This window comes from Sporobolomyces salmoneus (genome assembly GCF_050403485.1).
Source record: "Sporobolomyces salmoneus JCM6883 DNA, S_salmoneus_JCM6883_v1_ctg24, whole genome shotgun sequence".
Taxonomy (NCBI): Eukaryota; Fungi; Basidiomycota; class Microbotryomycetes; order Sporidiobolales; family Sporidiobolaceae; genus Sporobolomyces; species Sporobolomyces salmoneus.
In genome coordinates this window covers 1-14,778 of record NW_027481139.1, presented here as the reverse complement: position 1 = coordinate 14,778, position 14,778 = coordinate 1, and the positions used below count along the sequence as shown (strand labels likewise).

Below are 14,778 nucleotides of genomic sequence, written 5' to 3'. Positions count from 1 at the left end.
GAAGAAGCGGAATGGGTAGTCGATGTAAGCTTTCCGCAACGGGATCTCGAAAGTCAGAGTTGGCTCACCGTCGTGCTGGTGATCTGCTAGTGGAGGATGCATGATCCGAGGTGTCGGTCGGTAGAGTTCGGAGAAGCGAAATCGATATTCGAATATTCGAATATTCGCTGGCCGTATCCTCTCATCTCTCTCTTCATTCACTCGCCCACTCGAAGGCTCGAATGCCTCCTCGTATCTTTCTGTTACGGCATGGCGTACGTGACTATATCCTCACCGCTCTTCGATCTCGCTTCACACAAGATTTCGTCATTGAACTCGATCTTTCCCGCGGCTTCGCCATCACCCTCAGGAATAGCGGTAATGGTAGCACAGAGTAAACTATGCGGTGATTGGCTACATATAGTTGGAGAAAGCATCGGACCGGAAGGATGGGAGATGGGTCAAGTCGTGTGAACTCTTCAATAAACTGACCGATGCCGGTTTCCTGCTGTATACAGGAAGCACAGCACAACGTTGGACCCCCTCCTCCTCCAGATCACGATCTAGTGGATCCCGAGCTCACAAGTGTAAGTCGAATCCCCTGAGTTCGCACCCACCCGAATCTCGCAACTGACCCTCTCTCCTCGGGTTATCAGCGAGGCGTAACACAATGCACTTCCATCGCAAACACATATCCGAACTTCTTCCAATCCCTTTCCCCTTCCGATACCCTCATCGTCGTTTCTCCTCTGCGACGAACAATCCAAACTTTCCTTCTCGCATTCAGCGCTTTCCTTCCGACGACTACCACTTCGGACGAAGACTCGATACCTCACATGCTCCTCCCGGAACTGCAAGAATGTGGAAGTTGGCCTTGCGACACGGGAGACGATTTGGACAAAACGAAAGAACGCTTCAAAGCGGCCGACTTCCTCGATTGGTCAACGGTCGAATCGAAACCTGATTGGAACAAGAACCGAGGCGTGTTCGAGACGACGGAGAAGAAGAACGTTGCGAGGGCGAAATGGGTTAGACAATGGTTAAAATCGCGACCGGAAGGGAAAATCGTAGTCGTCACTCATCATGGTTTGCTGAGGCGGTTGACGAAAGCGCCCAATGCTCACAATCGACAGTTGACTCCGACTCACCTGCAGTGGAGTAACGCGGAATTGAGGGAGTACAAGTTCAAGGACGAGGACGAGGACGACGAAGAGGCGGATTTGGTTCAAGTTAAGGACTCGGTTTTATAGATTCGCACGTTGCATTGCCTCGATTCGAGTTCTTTATCCTGTTGTAATCATCCATCACTCTTCTTCCTCGTGCGGTCAGTGTTCGGAATTTGCTGCGAAGTTCTCGGGCGAAAGTGTCTCAACTTCTTGTCCTCCCCTCTTTTTCCATTCCGCCTCACTTGCATGACCTGAGTCAGCCAGAAGAGCCTCCTCTCGGCTCCGACTCGAAAGCAACAGGCATCAATGTCCAGCTTATCGACTCCAGGAACTTCATCAAACGAATCATCACCCTCTTCCGCTCGACCCTCTACACGCTCGAGAGAGCCCTCAAACACTTCGCTACACTCTCAAGATGGCACTACTTCCTCTCGGCCCTCTACCGCTTCTTCTTCCCCTCGATCGAATTCATTCACTTCTCGAGCTCCCGCACCTTTCACGATCCCTTCACAACTTGGCAAACCTGGAGTAGAGATGTTGAAAGTGTCTGCGAAGAGCGGGAGAAGAGTAAAACCCAGGAAGGTGTGGTTGGAACTCGGACACGAAACTCCCGAAGACGGTGAAATCGGTTTAGAGGTTGGAGTAGGTGTCGTCGGGGGGCAAGACGTAAAGCTCTGCTGGGAGAAGAACGGGAGAGGTCTCGGTGAGTAATGCCTGCTGTTTCTCGCTCTACGCGGATGGAAAGCTTACCGTGCGAGATCATCTTCCGCAGGTTTTACTCGAAGTGAGAATTTCGCTTCTGTGCCTCTATCCCGTATCAGAGATCTTCGATTCGCATCTGCTGGTTCGCCTTATCGAACTTCGCTACACCTGCCGCCTTCCGTCGAGCCTCGCTGGATCACGATCATCTATTCGATTCCGGGTTCATCATCCGCTTCAGCGTTCAAACTGGGAGGAGGACCAGCGTACAAACTCGTTCATTTCGTCGCAAACTCGGTGCAGGACGCCGAGTTGTGGAGGAGGACTCTCGAGAAGTTCAAAGAAGGAAGAGTTGCGAAAGCCGTCCTGTCTTCTTCGACCGGCGACGAAGCGAACCCCGATACGGTGCAAGGTTCGAGGGAGGAAGAACACAAGGTGGTGAGAGAGGAAGAAGTGCTTTCTCTGTGTTCCAGATTGGGCATGGGAATGAGCAAGGCCGAGATCAGCGAAGCTTTCAAAGTAAGCTCGAAAATTTTCCCTTCTTCCGTCGAGCATCAACTGAACCTCGATTGTTTGTGGTTAGCAATCTGCGGCACCAAACGACTACCTGGACTTCAAGGCTTTCCAGCTCTTCGTGCAACTCCTGAAACGGCGAATCGACGTTGAGGAAATCTTTCGATCTCTCGTCGGCCCCAATGAAACCGGATTCACTCAGGTTGCTTGGGGGAGTTTCCTTCGTGACAGTCAAGGAGTGAGTATTATCAGCTCCTTTCTCGAGAATAACAAGGGCATTGAACTAACTCGGACGATCGGAAGATGGAGCTCGCGGAAGACGAAGTTTCGAAATCTTTTTCGAAATACGCCGACCTCGACACTCAATTGATCACACTCGAAGGTTTCGGCTGCTACTTGATGTCTTCTGATAATGCCGCGATCAAAGACGAGTCAATGCAAGATATGACGAGACCTCTGCCCGAATACTTTATCAGCTCGAGTCATAATGTGCGTCCTCTGGCTCTTTCCCCGTTCTTCCCGCGGTATCGGACTGATAAGAGCACACATTATGTAGACGTATCTCATTGGAAGTCAGTTCCAAGGTCAAAGTACCGTCGAAGGTTACATCCGAGCTTTGCAGCAAGGTTGCCGATGCGTCGAACGTTCGTCCTATTCTACTATTTCGTTGAGCTCTCAACGTGACTGACACACAGCCTCAAGACTATAGTCGATGTATGGGACGGCGACGACGGAACTCCGATCATCACTCATGGTCTCACTCTAACTTCGAAAATTCCAGCTCGAACCGTTTTGCAAGCGATAGCTCAATACGCTTTCCTCGCCTCTCCCTATCCCGTCATCCTCAGCGTCGAAGTACATTGCGAGGTCGACCAACAGGACAAGCTCGCGGAAATCATGAAAGAAACGCTCGGAGATAGATTGGTCAGTCAGCGATTGGACGAAATGGAGGGAGAAGTCGAGAAACTGCCGAGTCCGATGGATCTGAGAGGGAGGTTCCTACTCAAGGTTCGTCCCGTTTCCAGCGTTCAGTCCAGCTAGTTTTGAGGGAACTCTGACCAGATCGATTCTGCGACAGGCAAAGAACAAATTCGTCACGAGCAGCAATTCGAACGGCTTTCCGATCAAGATGATGCCGAGTGGAGACGATTCTGAATCTACCGAACATTCTTCGCAATCCTCGTCAGACTCTGACTTTCGACAGAGCAAATGTAAGTACCTCACTCTCTGCTCCCTCCGGTCGAGGCGACCCTGATCACTCGTCTCCTTCACAGTCTATCGCGCGACTCGCATCTTCAGAAGCAGTAGTTCGAGCGACAGTGATGCTCATCGATCCCCGCTTCCGTCGCCGAATCGTCCATCGTTCAGATCGTCCTCTTCTTCGTCGTCGAATCGAATCCCTCAATTTCTCGCACCTGTTCCCGCATCCAACACGGTTACAGGCTCCGAGCTCGCGGTCTCCCCTCCTTCCTACTCTCCTATCTCTCGTCCTCCGTTATCGACGAGTTCGTCAACTGCTACTCTCCCTTCGAATCCGAAAGACATCGCGATGTCATCGTCACTCGCTTCACTCCTTGTCTACACTGTCGGCGTCAAACTTCGAGGCTTCAACAAGAAGGAAACGTACGCGCCTACTCACGTCATCTCGGTCGGGGAGAACCGCCTGGCGAAGATGTTGAAAGACGAAGGAGCGAGACAAGATTTCATCAGTCATAATCGAGGCCATCTGACGAGGGCGTACCCCAAGGGCAGTCGAGTCAGTAGTACGAACTTCGTCCCTCATCATATGTGGGCGGCCGGAGTACAACTCGTTGCGCTCAATTGGCAAACTTTCGGTACGAGACTCTTTCTCTCATCCGTTCGCGTAGTCGGACCGCTGACAAAGTCGAGAGGATAGACGTCGGGATGGAGCTCAACTCGGCGATGTTCGCTCGGGCAAATCGATCTGGCTACGTTCTCAAACCTGATCTTCTGAGGAGGAAAGGTCTAGAAAAGGACAAAGTCGCCATGTTACGATCAGAGGAATATACTCTCGAGGTCGAGGTCAGTTTTCCCCAACTGCTGAATGTCTCATTTCGAACGTGCGGCTGACGTTTTTCCGGATTCGTAGGTTATCTCGGCTCAGCAGCTTCCTCGTCCTCGTGGCTCGAGCAGCGATGGAGATCCAATCTCGGTTGATCCATTCGTTGAGGTCAGCTTGTACGTTCCGGGCTCAGTGTTGCCGCAGAAACGCAGAACGAGCGTCGTCCTGTAAGTTATCGATTTTCGCCGGATCTTCTTTCTCCTGCATTTCGCTAATCGTAAGGTTGCTCGGATGTTTAGAGGGAACGCTTTCAATCCAGTCTTTCGCTCATCGACCGCTTCCTCAGTCAATTCGGCGACTCACGCCTCGACTTTCACTTTCACCTATTCTTCACACCCTTCACCCGGAATGGACGGTCTCGTCTTCCTCCGCTTCGAAGTGCTCAACGCTCGAGGTAATGTGAGATCGGCCATGGAGGAAGGTAAAGGTGACTCGCTTGGCGCCTATGTTATCAGTGTTGGAGCTTTGAGACAAGGTGAGTGACATTTCCTCTTCTTCGCGAAGTTCTTCGAAGAGAGTCTGATCGCTGATTCTCCTACTCGACAGGCTATCGACACGTGCCGCTCTACGACAGTATGGGCGACCAACATCTCTTCTCTACGCTCTTTCTGCGTTCTCGCGTCAAGCCTACGACGAGTTAAGCTATGTGACTCATTCACTTTATTCCCGTTTCCCCTTTATTCCCTTATCTGTTCTTTCGTTTCAATACCTTTGGAAATCGCAAACATACCATGTCTCCTCATCGACTCTCTTCATTGGTCGTCGCCAAGCTCGATCGGAAACGATGTCAGTGCCGAAGGCCCGAAAGCGAACTTTAACGTCCCACCTTTTGCTTTTTCGGCGCTTTCTAGCGGGCAGGGTTCTCTGCTCTGTTCGGAACCACGCTAAGTCGACCCCTGCCGCATGCGATGATTCGCTTCCTTGCTCCCGTTCTGTGAACACCAGTGCTCTCTTCTCTATCCGCCTCATCAAGCTTGAGTCCCGAGCTCTCCCTCCAACAGTCGCCCGCCCGAGAACCTCGCTTTGTCCTGACAGTAACCATGAGCAAGAGCACATCCCCTCCTCGACCGCGACCCCCACCTCCGAGTCTTCAACGGTGGTCCTCTCTTTACTTTGCTCTCTCGGCTCCTCTACTCGCTTACCTCCTCCTACCTAGTCTCAGCGTACCAGATCTATCGAAATTAGCCACTCTCCCATCAAACGTTGTTGGTTCGCTGTCACAATCTCAGGCGACATGCCCTCCTCAAGTCGATGCCTTGAACGTTGGAGAGTTTTGGAGGCCTGAGGATGACCAGGATTATGTGAAGATGGCTACAGAACGATTCCAGGGCGCTCTGAGAATCGTAAGCTCACGACTTCTACTGTATGCTTCGCAAAGCTTTCGAAATCTGACATTTCTTACAGGCAACGGAAAGCTGGGACGATATGGACATCGATCCTTACAAGGAGCCTCGCTACTCCGTCTTCGACGACTTCCACCGCTACCTCGCGGAAGCATTCCCGACTGTTCACACGAGCTCGAGGTTCGACATCGAGAAAGTTTCAAAGTATGGCCTCTTAATCACCTTCAAAGGGCGAGAGGAGGACAAGAAGCCCATCGTACTCATGGCACATCAAGATGTCGTCCCTGTCAACTCGGCTACCGCGGAACTTTGGACCCACCCGTGAGTCACGACTCTTCGCGACTCGTTCGCTTTTGCTGACATCCTCGTCTTCTGCAGTCCCTATGATGCAGTCCACGATTCGGAAGGCTGGATCTGGGCCAGAGGTGCAACGGACTGCAAGAGCACGCTGCTAGGTATCCTAGCTGCTTTCGAGCGACTCGCTCTAGAAGGTTTCGAACCGACCCGGTCGCTCATTCTTTCTAGCGGATTCGACGAAGAAATCGGCGGACACAGATCGGGTCCTCAACTTGCAGACGCTCTCGAACAACGATACGGCAAGGGGGGTGTCGCGTTTATCATTGATGAAGGTATTTCAGGAGTCTTCTCGGCTTTCGATCAACAATTCGTTACATTTGCGGTTGCCGAGAAAGGTTTCGTCAACCTCAAGATCGAGGTCCACACCCCTGGAGGTCACTCGAGCGTTCCAAACGGAGTCAACACTGGGATCGGAATCATGTCGAAACTCGTCACGACTTTAGAGGAGAATGCACCTCAACCGACGCTTCAGGCTGGCGCCCCTCTTCTATCCTTCCTCAGTTGTGCTGCCGAGCACGGTACAGTCGGCAAGGTACTTCGATACCTCATCAAGATTCCCTTCGCCTGGAGTCGGCTTGGACAAATGCTCGCGAAAAAGCACCCTCTCGTACGAGCTTTCATCACGACGGCTCAGTCTGTGACGGTCATCAATGGAGGAATCAAGATGTAAGTAACAGTTCTGCTTCTTTCCTCTCCACTGTTGCTCACACCTCGCTTCACAGGAACGCATTACCGGAATACGTTTCTACGACGGTCAACTACAGGATCGATTTCTTGTCGTCTGTCAACGCTTCGATCTCCCACGCTGCCTCACTGCTCGCCCCCATCGCTTCTTCGTTCAATCTCACCTTTGACACTCTTGGAACGAACCCCGAGCTCAAAAACGTTAAAGAAAACGTCGTTCGACTTTCAATCACCGACGGTGTCGAACCTGCTCCGATATCACCTACGCATGGGGAGACCTGGGACTTTGTCAGTGGGACGGCGCGGAAAGTCTTCGACAATGCGATCGTTGGTCCTTCTGGAATGATCGGTGAGTCGCAGTCAGATCCGTTTGCGTGCGATCTCTTCGCTGATCGAGCTCGAACGAACAGCCGGGACCGACACAAAGTGGACGTGGAACTTGACCGAGAACATTTACCGCTTCATTCCAGGTCGACTCGATTTGATGAAAAATCCTCACACAGTGGACGAACGGTAATTCTTTTTCCTCTCGTTCAGGGTGGAACGACACTGACAAAGGTTGTCTCTGACAGAATCCACATCGACGCTCACATCGAGGCGATAAAATTCTACTACAAGCTCGCACAGAACTCGCAGACTTGGGCAGCTTCATGAAAAGCGAAACGAAAAAGGTCTAGTTATAACAACAACAAATCGATACATTGAATCCCTGGATATCTACTTGCGTACGAGAGCTGCTTGTTCTTCCCGTTCCTTCTTTGCGGCAGAGGCTAATTTGGCTCGTTTCGCGGCCGCCGCTCGTTCGTCTAGCATCTTGATCAGCGGCGAGTCTGCTGCCGCTCGTCTTGAACGATCCATCAAGCGTTCGAGCAGGGCGAGCGTATCTGGACAGTCGCGACAATCGTCAAAGCGTGTCGACAGAAGGGAACGAAGAGGAACTCACAATGAGCATCGTTTCCAGCGTTGTGCAATCTCTTCGTCGGTACCTCGACCTCCGTACAAGCCTTTTCCAACCCGATCTGTGACTTCCTTCCTAGCCAAGCTGAGAAGATTCGCTGCGTATCGACAATCCAAATTCCTCCTCCTTCTCGGTTCTTCTTCTTTCCAAACTGCATGAAGTCCTGCTCGAACTCCTTCTGCGTGTCGAATCCGAGTTTCGAGAGGGCTCGAAGGTCCCCTCGAGGATCGTGGAAGACGAGGAACAAAGGGTGAGTGGTCGATAGGGTTGAGAAGAGGGCGTGGAGGAGGTAGTAGAGAGCTTTGGCGGGCAAGGCGAGGGTACGACCGAAATCGAAATGCTACGAGGACACGAAGAAGTCAGTACGCGCGAGAGAGATCGAGAGGGAACGACTCCAGGCTCACATCTCGAGCGTCCGGGGAGAAACGACCGTTACGGAATCTTTGGTTCTCCTTGATGACTGTCGTGAGGACGAAATGGTAAGGGACTTAGTAAGCCTGCTTCGGGAGAACGGCGACCGGGACAGATCTTACCAGCGTGCTGATCTTCCCTTCTCTCTGTAACTTTGCCATTCTGATGTCGCACAAACTCGACGACGCTCCAGCCGAATTCCGTCAATACCTCGTGATCCCTTTCCCAAAACTCTACGTCGAGAGCCAAGAACGATGCACCACCTTCACTCTGAGCCGTCTCGTATGCGAGTCGAAGGGTTTCGAGTTCGAAATTCTTTGAAGCGGCGATTTTGGCGTCGACGATAGTTGATGAAGCGGAGACTGTTGTTGAGTCGGAAGGAAGGAGGGCCGAAGGAGCGGAAGTGGCAAGTACGGGTGAAGGAATCGGGGTCGAAGGAGTCGAGCTCGCGATAGAAAGAGTTGCAACGGTCGGGACGATTTGAGAACTCTTTGCTCGTTTGAGAGGTGGAGGAACGGGTTCTGGCGTGGATTCAACCGAAGGCGCCGGTGTAAGTAGTTGACCTTTCGTCCGTTCGATTGCGATGACATCGCGTTTCGTTCCTTTCCCCTTCGAAGTCGAGATTTCTTTCGGTTTCGATTTTTGGATTTCTGCCTGAGCTTTTTCCGACCGATCCGCTTCCCGGCAACTACGGATCCGACTTTCGAGCTGGTGAACGCTTCCGATCTTCACGACCTGTCGGCTTTCGAGCTGATCGAGAGTGTACGAGGAAAGGCTGATTCCGAGTTCTGCCTTGCGTTTCTTCGAATCGAATTCGCCCGCGAGTGCCCCTAGTTGACGTAGAGTGTCTTGGACTACACTGTGAGGGAGATAGATGTCGCGGGAAGGGTCAGAGGAGGTCGAATCGACGACTTGGACGCAGGTGAGGGAGTTTTCGTCAGAGATGTCGAGAAGGTATTGTAGTAGGACCCCGGGCGTTCGGCGAGGCGTCGGCGGTTCACTCTTGCTAGGTCGTTGTAGGACCGCGCAAACTTTTGGCGGACGGACAGTGTCAGTATCAAGCGGACCTTCGAGGATGGAAGCGAGAAGAAGAGAGATAGTACTGACTTTCGCTCCAAGACGCATACTCTCTCTCCAAGTGTACCTCCTCTCTTGTTGCTGAGTCCGACTTGGTGCTTTCCAGACTCGGAGGTAGAGACGGCTCGAGAGGATGACCGCAGTATTTCAAGGTTTGTTCCAATTCGTCCAATCCGTAAGCGGCGTACCTTTGAGCGTTACTCTTCTGCTTGCTCGGGACGACCGCCAAACCTTCAACGGGTCCCCGTGGAGGCTTCCACCCATGTCGGACGAAGATGGCTTGAACGATCGGCCAGGAGAGATAAACGGGTTTCGAGTCGCCCAAGTTTTTGTCGTGTCTAGTTGGCGAAGCCTTGACCACCAACAGATCGTTGAGAGGACCGGTTTCTCGCATGAGTTGTCGTAAGAACCATCGCGGATCTGGCTTGTCCCGCTTCTCGCAGAGCGATTTGACTATCGTCGAGAGAGAATGGTCGTCAATTCATCGTCTCGGTCCGGGCAACAAGCATTGACGGTTAAACTCACTGTTACTCCAGCTGACTAGCGAGTCCCATAGTTCCCCTTCGAAAGGACGAGGCTTCCACCTCGTTTTCTTCGATTTTGATTTGACTTCCTCCTTCGGTTTCTCCTGGGGTTTCCTCGATTCCTCCTCAATGAACGCGGCGATCTCCTTCGAATTCAGCAGGACTCTTTCTATTTTCCCACCTCCATCCAATTCGCTCTCCCTCACGACTTGACAAGCCGCTTTCTCCCAAGCTTGCTCCACTTCAGCCCGAGGAATCCGAGCCTTGCTCGTGAACATGCTATCTTCCAATCTGACGACCTGTTCGTGACTGAGGAGGAATTGACCTTGGACGGTTCTGTCGGCGTGCGGTTCGAAGTAAATCGGGAGACCCTTGCGACGGTTCTTGATCGGAAGCAGCTGTATCGAAGGGATGTCGAGGTTCTGGAGCGTAGGAGTCTTGTCGATCTGCTCCTGTGAATGAGCGGCCTTGAACGCGAGCACTGGGAAAGAGGCAGGAGGCGGATTAGCGCGGGTTTTGATGAAAAGGGAGAGGGAGACAGCGCTCACAGCCAGTCCACGGGTAGTAGCTATCTTTTGATTCGTTCCGCTTCAGGAATGTCTCTACCTTCTTGTCGGTCGAATAGAGTCGAGTCGTGATCGGAAGTTCAAGTTGAAGGAGGCGAGGAAGAAAAGTCGTCGAGTGACCTTGAACGAGCCCTAGTGGGCGCGAACGAGCGTAGAAGGGCCTAATGGCGGCTGAAAGAAGTGCTTCGACAATGCGAATGAATGAGTGAGGAGCAAGAAGCGAAGTCGTTTGGATTTTGGCTCTCTCTCCCTTACTCCTCACTCGAGTGATCTGCGAACAACCTCACGACTAGTCATTACAAGCTAAATCATACGGCTCATCAAGCGGAGGACTCTGCTTCGCTCTCGACTTCAAAAGTAACCAAAATCTGCCCTTCTTTCACCAAATCTCCCTCTTGCGCCGTCACCTTTTCAACGATCCCAGCTTGCGACGCCTTCAGAACATGCTCCATCTTCATCGCCTCGACGACGACGAGCGAGTCCCCCGCTTCGACACGATCTCCAGCTTTGACCTTTACTTCGACAATCTTACTCGGCATCGGTGCTCTCGCCCCTCCTCCCACGACTCCTCCTCCTCGCTTGCTGCCAACGTTCTTCATCCAGCTCGGCTGCTTCACCTCGATCGTTCCCGCAAATGATTCGGCTTCGTTGAAGACGTTGAGGTTTTCAGCGAATCCAGTTTCGAGCGATTTCGTGACTGAGGGCGTCGACGAGACGATATCGACTCGAGCGAGCTGGGAAGCTAGGAGGGTCGACACGGAAGTCGAAGTACCTGTCGAAGAAGTGATCGTCGGCGAGTCGGTACTCAAAGTCGTCGTTTCTCCAGATTGACTTGCGAACGTAACGTCGAATCCACCTTGAACTTCTGACGAGACGCTGACGCTGAGGTTGCCCTGTCCAGTTTCGTAGGTGCGTTTGTACTTGTTGCCATCTGCATCGCTGAGACGGAACCCGGCGAATCGAGGGGACGACCAAGGCGAAGAAGGGTTCAGATTCGAAAAGTGGGAAATCTCTCGGTTCGCGAGATAGAGGGCGGAGGAAGCGAGAGTCGAGGGAGAGGGAGAGGGTAAGGGAGGGAACAAACTGTCATGGTGGCGCTGGGGTGGGGGAACAGCGTCAGGTTCAAATCGGAGTGGAGACGGAGAAACAAAACGCACGGGAATGAATCCGGTATCGAGATCCTCGTCTCCAAACGCCTCGTTCTCTGCCAGTCTCGTCAAGAACTCCAAATTCGTCGAAGGTCCAACGATCTGATACTCGCCAAGAGCTTTCCTCAATCGCTTGAGCGCTTCTCGACGATTCGGTCCGTGAACGATCAATTTGGCGATCAGAGGATCGTAGAACACCTACAAAGAGGAAGGAAGGTAAGTCTTCGATCATAAGGATGAGGATTGAGCAGGAGAACGTACGCTGATCTCATCTCCTGCTTCGAATCCCGTTTCTAGTCGAACGTATTCCGATTCTTTCGGCGTCTTGACGTGAAGGAGCGTACCCGTGTCTGGAAGGAAATTGCTGTAAGCGTAGATGATTGTCAGTGAGTTCGAGATGACCGTCCACGAGGAGATGCGACTAACTTTCGAGGGTTTTCAGCATAGACTCGCACTTCGAAAGCGTGACCGGTACAGGTGATCTCTTCTTGCCTCAAGGGGATAGGGTTTCCAGCTGCAACTTCGAGCTGCCACTCGACGAGATCGACACCAGTGATCGCTTCGGTGACGGGATGCTCAACCTGGAGGAAGCATTGATCGTGAGCATGGATCGTCGAACCGCATCTAAGAGACGAGATACGACATACCTGAAGACGAGTATTGACTTCGAGGAAGAAGAACTCTTCAGGCTTGTCGGCGTTGAGAACGAATTCTGTCCAAGGAGGGATCGAACGAGAAACAGTGAGCTCGCTACCTCGACCTTCTTCTGCGTATCCGCACAGCGAGACAACTTACCGACAGTACCTGCACCTCGATATCCGACAGCTCTCGCAGCTTTCCTCGCCGTTTCGTACAGTTGATCTCTGACTTCTTGCGAAAGATTCGGCGCTGGAGCTTCTTCGATAACTTTCTGGTGACGACGTTGCACAGAGCAATCGCGTCTGTAGGAGCAAGAGTGTAAAGCAATGAGAGGATATCCCAGAGTAGTCAGAAGGGGGGAACGGTGGACGTACTCGAAAAGGGAGAGATGATTGCCGTGAGAATCCGAGAAGATTTGAACCTCGACGTCTAGTTCAGGCAACCATCATCGTCAACTCTGTGAGATAGTAGATGAGCGAGATATCGAGGCTTACGTCGAGGTTTCGTCACGTATTTCTCGAGTAGAACAGTATCATCTCCGAAACTTTTCTTTCCCTCTCGTTTCGCGCTCTCGAGTTGACTCGCGAAATCTTCCCTCTTATCGACGATTTTCATTCCCTTTCCGCCTCCTCCCGATACGGCTTTGATCAGGACGGGGTAACCGATCTTGTCGGCTTCGAGGATGAGAAAATCGGCGGATTGAGTGTCGATCGAAGGGTCGATAGGAGCGTTACCAGTCGTTGAGGGGTGCCATCCGGGAATGCAGGGGACGTTCGCAGCTTTCATGATCTACAGGGATGTCGAGGGTGCGGTTAGCTGGGAAGGGAAAGAGAAAAATCGATCGAGCTCACATCCTTCGATTCCCTGACAAACTCGAACGAAAGAACCAGGTCAGTCGCACAGACACGAGAGTACAGCGACTCGATACTCACGCTTTGCTTCCCATCGAGACGATTGCCTCAACCCCTGGACCGATGAAAACGATGCCTTCCCTCTCCAATTGTCTCGCAAAGTCCGCATTTTCCGACATGAATCCATACCCTGGATGAACCGCTTGAGCGCCCGAAAGGTGACACACTTCGAGTAGACGGGGGATGTTGAGGTACGAGAGGTGAGAGGGGGCGGGACCAAGCAGATACGCTTCGTCGGCCTGCGAAAACGAGAAAACGGTAAGTTTATTCGTGGAGTGTGCCATTCGTAGCTTGGCTCACCATCTTGACATGCATTGAGTGTCTGTCTGCTTCTGAAAAGACTGCGACCGTTTTGATCCCGAGTCTCCTGCACGTTCGAATGATCCTTACAGCGATTTCACCTCTGTTCGAAGGAAAAAGAAAAAGGATGCTTCGTCAGTTTCGGTTTCGTTGATTCGCAGGGGACAGTGACTCGCCTGTTTGCAATGAGCACTTTCGAGAACAAGGGTTTGCGAGGAGAGACAGAAGAAGAGCCTGAGGACCCATCGTTGATGACCTTGTGGGGAGAAGCGAGAGCTGTTCATTTCCGGCCGTATCAGCGAGCCGGTTCATGTGTTGACGGTAGCTGTAGAGACTCACTAGCGAGAGAGCGCAGCTGTGCGGCCGCATGGGACGAAGGAGCTGGGTTTGAAGTTCCCGAGTGAGAGGTTCCGAGTCGAGCTGCGGTAGAGCGGCGAGCGAGCGCCGAATGAGCTGGACGAGGCAAAGCTGAGCGAGAGTTGGTAGCGACACGTCGCATGTTGAGTCGTGGTGAAAACTTAAAAGTGAGAGGGACGAAGGGAACCCGGCAAAAGTCGAGCGAGTGGGGAGACATCGCGGTTTCCCGAAAGGTCAGTGCTGACGAGCAAAACTTTGCGGAGTTGCGAACGAGCACGACTAAGGTGCTTGGAGATGACGGCGTGTACAGAAGAAAGTGGAGACCAACTGAAGCATTTCATTGAGGCGAATTCGTACATTTTCTGTTCAAGCGATTCGTTCGTTTTTCCAATCCGTGATTCCCGTATTCAAGCGTCATTCTTTCCACCTTGACCGCCTGTTCATCTGCCGTTCGACCTTCATTCCCTTGTCAACTCCCGATTCGCGATTTCCTCATTACTTTCCCGCATTGAGATCACGAGTCGATTTCTTCTTTTTGGCGGTCTCGACTCGACGAGCGACACTGTCAGAACAGTCGAGACTGAGTCAGCGGTGGATCAGCACGCCCAGAGTAACGAGATACTCCTACTATTTTGCATGACCGTTAGCTCCACCATGAAGACGAAGAGCGAGAGCTTCAACGCCACTTTCGAGGTATAGGCTCCGATTCGATCCTCCTTTCGCAGTCGAAGTCGTCGAGAACGAGGCGAGGTAGTTGTCGAGTCTAAGAGATCCATCGGATTCGAATCCATCAAGGTGAGGGAGAAGAGAAGAAGAGGAGATGAGACTTACTCTTTTTCAGCGAGTTTGTAGAATTTTTTCGCTTCAGTTTTCGAGATCCGCTATCAACGGCAACGATCAGTGTAGGACAATCCTATCTGTCACGAGGGAAATGAAAGTGAACTGACGATCGTGTGAACTAGATCGATCGCGTTATCCCATTCTTTCGAACGAATCGCAATAGCAGCACTCTCGTCGGTCGGAGGTCTAGCTACGGCTCCGCCTCCTCCTCCCTCTTTCACTT

General features: G+C 52.2%; 5 protein-coding genes across 5 annotated transcripts; 3 read left to right on the top strand and 2 right to left on the bottom strand.

The window, feature by feature from the left end:
* Positions 1–221: 221 nt before the first annotated feature.
* JCM6883_005350 (uncharacterized protein) lies at positions 222–1,229 on the top strand (the record flags this gene model as incomplete). Its single annotated transcript, XM_076632198.1, has 3 exons — positions 222–254; positions 498–566; positions 636–1,229. 3 exons carry the CDS (start codon positions 222–224, stop codon positions 1,227–1,229), a joined length of 696 nt encoding a protein of 231 aa, XP_076487733.1.
* Positions 1,230–1,451: 222 nt separating this feature from the next.
* On the top strand, positions 1,452–5,081 carry PLC1 (phosphatidylinositol phospholipase C; the record flags this gene model as incomplete). The annotated part of the gene is made up of 12 exons (XM_076632197.1): positions 1,452–1,848; positions 1,918–2,363; positions 2,428–2,595; positions 2,661–2,846; positions 2,914–3,001; positions 3,067–3,365; positions 3,436–3,568; positions 3,632–4,192; positions 4,255–4,400; positions 4,468–4,607; positions 4,680–4,915; positions 4,987–5,081. The coding sequence occupies 12 exons, from the start codon at positions 1,452–1,454 to the stop codon at positions 5,079–5,081; spliced, it is 2,895 nt and encodes a 964-aa protein (XP_076487732.1).
* A 399-nt stretch (positions 5,082–5,480) lies between these two features.
* On the top strand, positions 5,481–7,478 carry JCM6883_005348 (M20 family metallopeptidase; the record flags this gene model as incomplete). The annotated part of the gene is made up of 6 exons (XM_076632196.1): positions 5,481–5,783; positions 5,845–6,104; positions 6,162–6,806; positions 6,863–7,173; positions 7,235–7,337; positions 7,397–7,478. 6 exons carry the CDS (start codon positions 5,481–5,483, stop codon positions 7,476–7,478), a joined length of 1,704 nt encoding a protein of 567 aa, XP_076487731.1.
* A 63-nt stretch (positions 7,479–7,541) lies between these two features.
* On the bottom strand, positions 7,542–13,857 carry JCM6883_005347 (uncharacterized protein; the record flags this gene model as incomplete). The annotated part of the gene is made up of 19 exons (XM_076632195.1): positions 7,542–7,708; positions 7,768–8,122; positions 8,187–8,242; positions 8,316–9,224; positions 9,301–9,723; positions 9,796–10,246; positions 10,723–11,457; positions 11,518–11,706; positions 11,770–11,872; positions 11,935–12,089; positions 12,156–12,220; positions 12,304–12,449; positions 12,522–12,576; positions 12,642–12,936; positions 12,999–13,011; positions 13,080–13,297; positions 13,359–13,461; positions 13,535–13,634; positions 13,698–13,857. 19 exons carry the CDS (start codon positions 13,855–13,857, stop codon positions 7,542–7,544), a joined length of 4,698 nt encoding a protein of 1,565 aa, XP_076487730.1.
* Positions 13,858–14,210: 353 nt separating this feature from the next.
* Positions 14,211–14,778, bottom strand: JCM6883_005346 (uncharacterized protein; the record flags this gene model as incomplete). Its single annotated transcript, XM_076632194.1, has 4 exons — positions 14,211–14,277; positions 14,344–14,478; positions 14,547–14,596; positions 14,663–14,778. Coding segments are annotated over 4 exons (368 nt in total), but the record flags the coding sequence as incomplete, so codon positions are not given.